Below are 10,656 nucleotides of genomic sequence, written 5' to 3' on the forward strand. Positions count from 1 at the left end.
AAGAAGAAGAAGACGATATGACACTTACGAAATTGTAGTAAAGCTGTAGTAAAATTGTATATTTATTTTGAATGTTGTATGAAAGTTGAAAAATAGTCGTATGATGATAAAATCTAGTTGCCCTCCCATGTATAATTTGAGAAACTGGTGATATTTGACATAACAACACATCTTAGCATTTAACTCTAATATTCACACAATTAAGCATCACGAAATTCTTCTTTAGCAAATGTCTTTCAACGAATAATAATAAACTAATTATGCTATCATCTTAACACCATTGATTTCCTTAAACATGTATTATTTTTTGTAACACGGAGGAAATCAAAACTACATCATAAGGACCGAAAGCATGCAGATCTATCACGTAACCAACTTGAAAATAGGGCTCCTTATTACTTAGACAAATGGCAATATTCAGTACAAGTACTGAGAATTGGCACAAAGACATTTTGAACTTATCGACATTTTTGACAATTATAGTCACAAGTTATTTGGTGAATTACATAATCAAATTTTACCCCAATGAAATTATAGTCAATTGCGACTTGGAATGTAATATTGAATTAGTCACATTGCATTTGATTTTGTAATATTGAATTACAACTAACTATATAGTATACACTTATTTACAACTAATCTACAATTTATCTACAACTTTTAGTCATTATTTTCACCCAGTTAAATACAACTACAATATCATACAACTTAAATACAATTTTTATACAACTTTTATACAATATGTCTTTTGTATATTTTGTATCTTATATGTATATATTTTGTGTGTGGTGTGTGCTTCTTCCTCTATAAAATTCCAATCATAACTTACTCTCTTAATACAATTTTGATACATATCAACAAGTTTTTGTAAAAATATAGTATTGATAACTTAAATACAAATTTTATACAACGATTCATACATTATACAAATATTCTTCTTCTTCTTCTTTTTCTTCTTCGAGTTTCAATCTAAAATTCAGCCAAAATCAAGTCTAATCTTCACCAGAACGCCCTCAAAAATTGAGATACAAACTCCAAACAATATTTTTAATTATTTGCAACAACATCCAATCCAAATAAATAATGATTTTTGAAAACCCAAATTCGAATTCAGAGCTTTATGATATATTAGTGTTCAAATCTTGAATTCATACGACCTGGAGGTTACTTCAGTAGTTTGATTGGCAGAAGACAACTTTTAGGCTTAGTTATTGAGAGGGAAAGACGGTGAGAGAGAAAGATGAAGAAAGAAAGAAAATTAATGAGAGAGATGCGGGAGTGAGCAAAGAGGAAATGAGAGAAAAAAGGAAAAGAGTGTAACTAAATCCCCTAATTCAAGGCACTAATAATGGATTCTATATAATTTGTAAGTAATCCATGTTTAGGATGAGTAATATATAAAACTAGGATAATTTTGGTACATAAGTTTCAAATATTGTATAGGAAGGTAAAAGTCCCTTTTATTAACTGTTTAACCAATAGCCCAATAAACTTATCAAAATTATAATTTTACTCTTTAGGTATATAAAGCCACTTTAGGGCTTCATTCTCTGTTAGTATTATGTTTGGACTTTTGAATTTTTAAAGTGTAATTGCCGCTATTTTATGTTGTTTCTATCGTATTTGGACAAGTAGACTTCAACAAATCTCTTAATATGAAAGTAGCTTTTGTAATTATGGTCCTATAATATTCCCAATATTCAGTATATTTTGTTAATGGATCCTCCTCAATAGCATGGAGTACGCGTGCCACCTTTTCAGAACATGTTATTGCTCTTGCTACAATTGCTAAATAAATGCATTTTACGGTATCAATATATTTAATATTTTGCTCTTAAACAATACAACATTGTTGTGTTAGATGAAAAAATTAATAATGAGTTCTTCAGTCATTGTCTTGGTAGGATGCAAGTTAATATGGTGAGGTCATCCTCTTTAATTTCATAATGTCATTGATGTTCACTGGTGTGTGAATATATGAAGTACATTTAAGAAAATTTTATTGTATGCAATTGAAAAAACTTTTGATGAGGGTAGACATGTGTCCATGATACTTTTGTTCACTCTTTAGAACATAATTGAAAGAGATCAAGGTATAAGATCAATTAGCGTAATACACTATGCTTTTCGCTCTAAATTAAATTATCTTATCGGGGTAAAATCGAACCGATAACGATCGATAACGATCGATAACCGATACTTGATAACCGATTAATCGATACTCGATAACCGATTAATCGATACTCGATAACCGATATTTTATCAATTCGCTAATCGGTTTAACATATTTATAAACCGATAATCGATATGTCGAAACAATAATACTCACCACCGAATCGAACTGACCAATACTCACCCCTAATTAGCACTCCCGACAGTGCACAAATAGCCGTTTTTACCCCTATTTAAAAAACAGCCCAAGTTTATAAAAGTTTTAAAGTTTACCCATCTCATAATTAACTTCAGTCTGTCAAGTTTCCAATCGCGGGAATGAAGTTAGGATCTGTCAAAAATAGAATGCAGTTCAATTTTGGCTATGGCAGTATGAAGTTTTTCTTTTCCCCCGTATTGGCCACCGTGGTGCTCGTTTCTTACTGTGTTGCATATTCTTTGTCCATTTCTTTGGGTTTAACCTTAAAGTCAATTAACTTGTATGCTTGGAAGTATAAAAGATATTTGTATAATAAGCCATTTATAAAATAATTATAGCTGAACTTTTAATAAATATTTAATGGTAGCCTAGTAAATGAGAATTAATATGCTATTACAAATTAAATTGTACTGATAGTAAAATAGGGGTGTACAAACCGAACCGGAAAACCGCACCAAACCGATTAAAAAATCCGACTAGTTTTGGTATTGAGTAAAAAAACTCGAACCAAACCGACATATAAATATATAATTTTTATATGTAGTTTAATTAAAATTTTATATAAAATATTCTTTAAAAAATATCTAGAAATATTTGGGATTATCTTGCGGGATATAATATTTAATAGTATGTGAAGTGCTTCATATATATTAACCTTAAATAATGGGTTGTATGATCACTTTCTCATCAAGTGTTACTGAAATGCGTCAATCTCTTTGTTCTTCCATATTCGTATCATATGTTAAGATCTATTAAATTGTTATATCTTTTTCGAATGTGAAGTGATTATTATTATTATTTAGGTATCATATTGATTTTTATGTTTAATTACTAAATTCGGTTAACCTTGAAAGTGTACATCAACGAAATATTATTGTCAGACGACTAAAAAAATTAACTATTAGCATGTGTTACTAAAAAAATTCTCTCATAAGAATATTTTAACAGATAATATGTTTGTCAATTTTTTATATTTTTACTAAACATATATTTACTTATCAAAAATTTAACAAAGTAAGATTGAAATAATATTAAAGTAACAAAAAACCCGACAAAATCGAACCAACCCGGTACATATACACCCCTAGTACTATAAAATATTATATTTTCAATTAGGAGTGGCAAACGGGCGGGTCAGGTCGGATATGGTTCGGGCTAAAAACGGGTAATGAAAAAACGGATCAATTATCCGACCCGACCCATATTTAATACGGATAAAAAAGGGTTAACCGGTGGATAATATGAGTTCCCATATTATTCATGACTTCTTGTATATGATCACTTTTGGGAGAATTCTTAGTCTCTCTAACTTGAGGAACCCCCAATTTGAGGCTTTACAAATGTAAAAATGAGATCCATTGGTTACTCATTGGTTATCCATTTCCAACTTAAGCTTTCAGAGACTAAGTGTCTCAACTTACTCTGAAATCTCTCCGGACCCGAACCAACTAACCCGATAAGTCATATAACAACTGTAGAGTACAAAAGGAGCAGAAAAAGGGGGAACATGGCTACAACTCTCGAAACGACCGGCCGGGTCGTTACAAGATGCCTATCACAAAGATACGAAGGCTTTGTTTGTGTAAGGAAAATTTCGAATATTTTGAGTTGTAAGTTAGCTGCCTTAGGTAATGATAATGCTTTAAGAGGCATAACTATATCATATCGAGGCACTTGTAATGACGGTAATACGCTACCACCCGTACTCTAGTTATTATAAATAAATAATCATCTTTTTATGCTTGAAAAAAACTATAAGTTGTTTGATGGAGCATTCGAACATAGAAACGTAGATTATGAAATAGAGCAAGAAAAATTCGAAATTGTTGGTGTTAATGAGTATGGTATCTTGTAGGATCGTTTCTTTCAAAGACTAATTATGCAGTGTCATAATGTGCAACTGCATGTATTTTCTCCGGTCCAAAATAAGTGATTTTTTGGCTTTTTTCTTGTGGTCCAAAATAAGTGATTTTTCCAGATTTCAATAATAAATTAATTATTTTTTTTCTACATTGTCCTTGGAGTAAATAATATTGGAATATGTGTTATGAGCGTTTATGTGAGTAGTAAAGGTTAATATAATCAATTCCATTGCTAATTAATATTAAAAGGTGGATTTCTTAATCTGTGTGAAAACATTCAAAAAATCACTTATTTTGGACCGGGGAGTATTATTTATGGGTTGGGACTTGGGATCCCCTCCGGTACCCATCCGTCGTGTTTCTCAATGGAACGGTAGGGTATTGCCACGTGTCAAACTAAACTTTTAAATGCTAAGATTGCTTGACATTTCAAGACCCATTTTTGTAGTACTTTAAGATCAAAGAAAAATTCTTTTCTGGAGTTCGCTTGCCGTGAACTTCGATGCCTGAACCATAAATGCGTAACCCAACGCGAATTTACGATTTTAGTTCTATGGATTTAAGAATTAAAATTTTAATTAGCATGAAAATCATTATATTTTAAAGTTATAGATTCATGTCTACTATTAATATATGCATTAGCGTTATTAAAGATAAAATTATCCTTAAAATCCCTTAAAGCTAAAGAATATGGAGGATATTTTTGTAAACAACTAATTTTCTTAAAAATTATGTAATGTATTTTAATTTTTAATACACCACACCAAACAATTATAAGAAATAATTTCTACATAACTACTGCTTACATTACTAACCCATGCATTATTAATATACCTTATTCAATACTATTTTTATACACCGTAACAAATGACCCCTAAATCTTACCTTTGATGTCTCCTTCGACCATTTAGAGAAGTTTGCCACAAAAAAAAAAAATACAAGTACAAACGGATGTGTTGCCGGCATCCAAAGTTTCAGGCCATGTAAGTTGCACCATTCCAGAAACAAGTTGTTGTTTGCTTTAAAATACTACTAGTAACACAAAACGACTCATGAAATGTTAAGCAAATCTTTGGAGGGGATCTCAGCCCATTATTTATGCGGTAATAATAATGTGAATATTATTATACTAATTTAGTAAAATATTAGTAAGAAACAGAGATAGAAAGAAGGAGTATATATTTCACTTCTTTTGGTGCGTCTTTCCAAATTTACATAGGGCATAAAAAGTAAAGACTACTATAGTAAAATAGTGTAAGGGATGGACATAAAGTGAAAATCCATCCACATAAACTATATATTCGTACATGGACTTCATCCGCATACTATATACAACAATACTTTCCCTTTATTGGCATAAAAAGTAATTGCTCAAAAATCACAAACAACCACAGAGGCAAGTAGAGGATCAGCAGCCCCTTTAAGAAAAGCTCCTTGATCCCTAACTTGTATGAGATAATCCACAGCCCTCTTTGTGATGACTTCACCTGGAATTAAGACTGGAATACCTGGTGGGAAAGGGCAAATAAATTCTCCACAAACTTCCCCAATGCTTTCTTCAAAATTCACAATCTTTTTCCTAGCAAAAAAGGCTTCTCTTGGTGTACAACTCATGTAAACTTCTCCAAATGGTACCCCTTCTATACCATTATCATCTATTATTTTCCTCTTCATTTTTGTCTCTTTTAAGAAGTAATTGGTTGATAAATACTTCAATCCATTAACAAGTCTTTTACTATGTTCTTTAGTAGTTCCAATGCTAAAGGCTAATGTGAAGGATTTAGTTCCAATTAGTTCTGGCTCAATTCCATGACTTGATGACAGTATGTCATATGCTTGGAACCCTGAAAGGCCAAGTTCTTGTGTACCGATTGTCATTCTCAAAGGGTCTATAGAAGAAAAATTCTTGGAAAAGCTTGAGAGATCCAAAAGTGAAATTCCAGGAATGTGGCTAATTACTTCTTTCTCTTCTTGGACTAATTCCATTACTTCATTGAAAAGGGTGTTTGGATTTTTACTTATTTCATCCCTAGTTGCATCCAAAGATGCTAAGAGAAGCCAATTTGGACTAGTGGTTTGTAATGACTGAAGACATTTGTGCACTCTATCTCTATCGATTCGATTTCCGGACAAATGTAGCATTGATGATTGAGAAAATGAGCATAATACTTTGTGTGTTGATTGTATGACAAGGTCTGCTCCTTGAGAAAGTGCAGTTTTAGGCATGTTAGGGTGAAATTTGAAGTGAGCACCATGAGCTTCATCTACAATTAGAGGAATTCCATGAGAATGACATATTTGAGAAATTTCAGACAAGTTGCTGCATACTCCATTGTAAGTTGGTGATGTAACAAAAACTGCAGCTGCCCTTTTGCCTTCCTTTTCCGATTCTTGAATAGCCATTTTTACCTGATGAAAAATATATGACAATAATATACATGAAGTGCATCTATTATGTCAATATAAAGGGCAGCCCGGTGCACTAAGCTCCCGCAGCCTTATTCTGTATTTGTATAAGAGGTTGTTTTCACGGCTTGAACCCGTGACTTCCTGGTCACATGGAACAACTTTACCAGTTACATGACCAAGGCTGCTCCCCTTCCAAAACGTAGCCCGGTATACTAAGCTCCCGCTATGCGTAGGGTCCGGGGAAGGACCAACCCACAATGGTCTATTGTACGCAGCCTTACCCTGCATTTATGCAAGATGCTGTTTCCACGGCTTGAACCCGTGACCTTCTGGCCACATGACAACAACTTTACCAGTTACGCTTATGTCAAACATAAGTTGAAAAAAAAAAAATTCACTTTAGTTTAATGTGCCTGCTGGGCATGGGGTATCTTTCCCTATTCATGTCATTGTGTTTTCACTACATGCACAATTAATTTTCTGTCTTCTAAATAGCAAGCTGTCGCATTAAATAACTACGTTAATATACCGCGCGCTATACGTACCATGTACCTAGAGCCAAAGTGGAGGTTAAACAGTATGATAATCTTTAAGCAACAGACTGCACACTTAAAGATAATGTTTGAAGATTAACAATATAAGCAGTTAAAATAAATTAGTAGTATTTAACTTATACATGTGGAGATTATTAAGATATTGTTTGCCTATCAGTGAATTTTAACGTGTGAATTTTTAATATAAGGTTAATTATTATTTGTACCAAATTATCAATATATTTGTTATAGAGATTTACCTTTAATTTCATTGTAAGTCACATATTTGTGTAGACATATTTTGTACTGTCAGTTCATAGAATATAAATTCTTTAAGAAAAGGTTAAACTTTTACAAATAAATATTGTAAAATAACTTTTACATTAGCTATTAGGTCACCTAAAAAATAACTATAACTAAACTGTCTATGATAAGTGTGATCGGTAACGTGAAACAAGCAGGTAACATGCTATTAACATGTTAAAACAAACTACTACCAATATAAAATTTCTGGATAATAAAGCCAGCAACCTACTATATTAGGTTAAAACATACATACTAAAGGACAACCCGATGCACTAAGCTCCCGCTATGTGCGGGGTGCGAGGAAGGATCGGATCACAAGGGTTTATTGTACGCAACTTTATCCTGCCTTTCTGCAAGAGGTTGTTTCCACGGTTCGAACCCGTGACCTACTAATCACATGGCAGCAATTTTACCAATTATCCCCTGCCTAGGTTAAAACATAGTACTAAAGGTATTACCAATTAACTACCTGTGAAGGAGTAACACCACCAGCAATATCCCATTCAAGGTTATGTTCAGGAACAATGTACTTTGGAATAGCACCACAGAGCACCATAGCAGAAGTGGCTGAAACATGTGAGTTTCTTGCAAGAATTAATGTATCACCTGGTGAACAAGCAGACATAATAGCTGCTAATATCCCACAAGTTGTTCCACAAACTAAGAACCATGTCTGAGTTGCACCAAAGAGCTCAGCAGCCATACTTTGTGCATCTAATAAAGGTCCAGTTGGATAACCAAATCTATCAAGCTCTGGAAGTTCAGTTGCATCATGAAGAAATGGCGCGATACCGATAATATCGACTAGTGAAGATGGTGCGGCTACACCTCTTTTGTGACCTGGAAAATGGAAAGGAGCTGCATTTTTCTCTACTGAAATTTTTATGGCATTTACTAAAGGTGGGCCGAGCATTGATTTTTGATTATTTTGTTGTTGAGAATGATCAATCAGACTTTCAGTTTGATCAAACAAGGCCGTTCTGCTCTGCTCTCTCTGTCCCATGATCAAACTATCATGTTCCTGTGAAATGTTTTAATTATGTTATAGAATACTCATAGCTAGTAGTACTTTTTTAAGTAAAGAGACAATAAGAAGGTAATCCTCTTCAACATTGTGTGGCTATAAATTAAATTATATCATTAAGAATAAAACGAGAACTTTAAAGTTAAATTATACTTTCATATATAGAAAGCAGTGATGGATCAGAATTTTTACTAAGGGTCGGAGAGTCGAAATATAAAAAAAAGTCAACATATATTATATGCACATAAGTATTCTAACTACATATATAATGTAATTTTTTGCCGAAAAGGTTTAAAGCGACACCCCTAAAAGAAAAGAAGGTGTTAGAAAGATGTCATTACTTTTGGAATAGACTAAAACGAATAGAGTACTCAAATAAAATGACATAGAAGGAGTAATTTTTCCTTACAAGAAGTCTAAGCTAATATATATTTCTTCATAAGAAAGTTGAAGCTTAGCTTGTATGAGAATGTTTTATGCATATACACGGAAAGGAAAACATTAATTAAATATATGGTCTTTCTCATAGTTTAAACAATCGAAATAAGAAAGAACCTTTTATTTCTTTCTTTTTGATATTAATTTCCATCCTTTCAAGTAAGACGGCATGTGACATGGAATTAATGAGTTGCTATCAGAAGTTGATTTGATAGGTAATCTAAATATCCATATCTTTCCCCAATCCCTAAAAGAAAAAAGAAAAAAATAAAAGAAAGAGAAAGTAAAATTTTTATCCCTACATGTGATTAATAATCATCATCAATGCGTATACGGGGATCACCTAATTCTATCCGTATTTAAAATAAATCAAACTTGGCTGCCATGATCCAAATTCCTACTATAACTGAGCCAGGTCCCTACCACTTTTTCCAATTTAAATAAAATAACGCAGCATGGAATGGAAATATTCTTTTAAAAAGAAAAGAGAAGAACAAGCCTAAGAAACTAAGAACATTTCAATTTTGTAGAAAATTATATTGACATTCTTTGTTCTCATATAGTTCTCTTGAAATAAATTTAAATTTTAGAGAGCGTTGAATAATAAAACATAATTTCTTCTGTAACCAAACAAAAATACGGAATAAGCCTAAGAAACGTAAAAAAATTGGAGAATTAAAAGAGAGAAAATGGTAATCGACCAGTTGCTCAGGAGTGGCTCTTCTTGCTATGGATGGACTGACAAAAGTTGATCCAAAACCCTGCTAAAACAAAATACGAATAAGCATAAAGAACGTACATATAGTCTGCATGCATGCAATTATAAAACATGAATCCATGAAATAGTCAACATATTTTCCACATTTTTCTTATTTTTTTACTTTTAACAAAACCATATGCAAGAATATATGAGCTCCTCATAGCTGGAAATAATGATCTCTATTTGGAAAGAATAAAATACTTACATTTTTTGTCAAGGGAGAGACTACTTGTAGAAACATTCTGATATACTGTTCAGGATTCTTTCGTTTTTTTAATAGAAAAATACCAAAATGAAAAGATGAATGATTTGGGATGCAGAAACCTGTGTATTTATTACCTGCAGGAAGTGTTGATATTTCCTATTCAAATAATTAGAAGGAACACATGTATCATGTTAAATTAAATCATGTTCCACCACATGCAATGTGGGCATATAAACCACAAGTCTTACGTCTTTGTTATTAAATTGATTTTTTCAAGCAGAAAAGTTTTTGCTAGCCGCCCTCTCAGAATACTTGTCATTTCTGGCTTTTTAAGAGTTAACTAGTATTAGTACACGCGCGATGCGCGGACACAAATCATGTCGGATTGTGATTTGGATTATTTGAATTATGTATAAATAACTTTAAAATACAAACCTTCTAGATAAAATTTATAGATAATCATTAGATATTAATTAAGAAGCAAGAATGAATTAATCTTATTTTTTCAAATTTGCCCTTATTAAGTGTTAAGTGACCAAATATCAATACATATTTAATTAGGGATAGTTTAGTCAAATTACCTATTTTTCCCTAAGAGTTAGTATTTCTTAAGGGGTATAGAAATGAGTAAGTGGACACTCTTTTTGAATCGGAGAGAGCAATACATAATTCCGCATATCTAACATAATAAAATAAATACGATTGACTCTACAGTGGAGAAATTAATAATGCTACTAGTCCGTATTAC

General features: G+C 32.3%; 1 protein-coding gene across 2 annotated transcripts; it reads right to left on the reverse strand.

The window, feature by feature from the left end:
• Positions 1-5,395: 5,395 nt before the first annotated feature.
• On the reverse strand, positions 5,396-10,023 carry LOC104213727 (uncharacterized). 2 transcript variants are annotated; one of them, XM_009763272.2, is made up of 4 exons: positions 9,909-10,023; positions 9,645-9,704; positions 7,951-8,502; positions 5,396-6,642 (listed from the first exon to the last, which is right to left on the reverse strand). In XM_009763272.2, the coding sequence occupies exons 1-4, from the start codon at positions 9,942-9,944 to the stop codon at positions 5,605-5,607; spliced, it is 1,686 nt and encodes a 561-aa protein (XP_009761574.1). In that variant the 5' UTR covers positions 9,945-10,023; the 3' UTR covers positions 5,396-5,604. The 2 variants fall into 2 exon arrangements, with proteins under 2 accessions (XP_009761574.1, XP_009761573.1); XM_009763271.2 differs by having other exon boundaries at positions 9,645-9,707.
• Positions 10,024-10,656: the final 633 nt, after the last annotated feature.

The sequence above is a fragment of the Nicotiana sylvestris genome, chromosome 11, assembly GCF_000393655.2.
Source record: "Nicotiana sylvestris chromosome 11, ASM39365v2, whole genome shotgun sequence".
NCBI classification, from domain to species: Eukaryota; Viridiplantae; Streptophyta; class Magnoliopsida; order Solanales; family Solanaceae; genus Nicotiana; species Nicotiana sylvestris.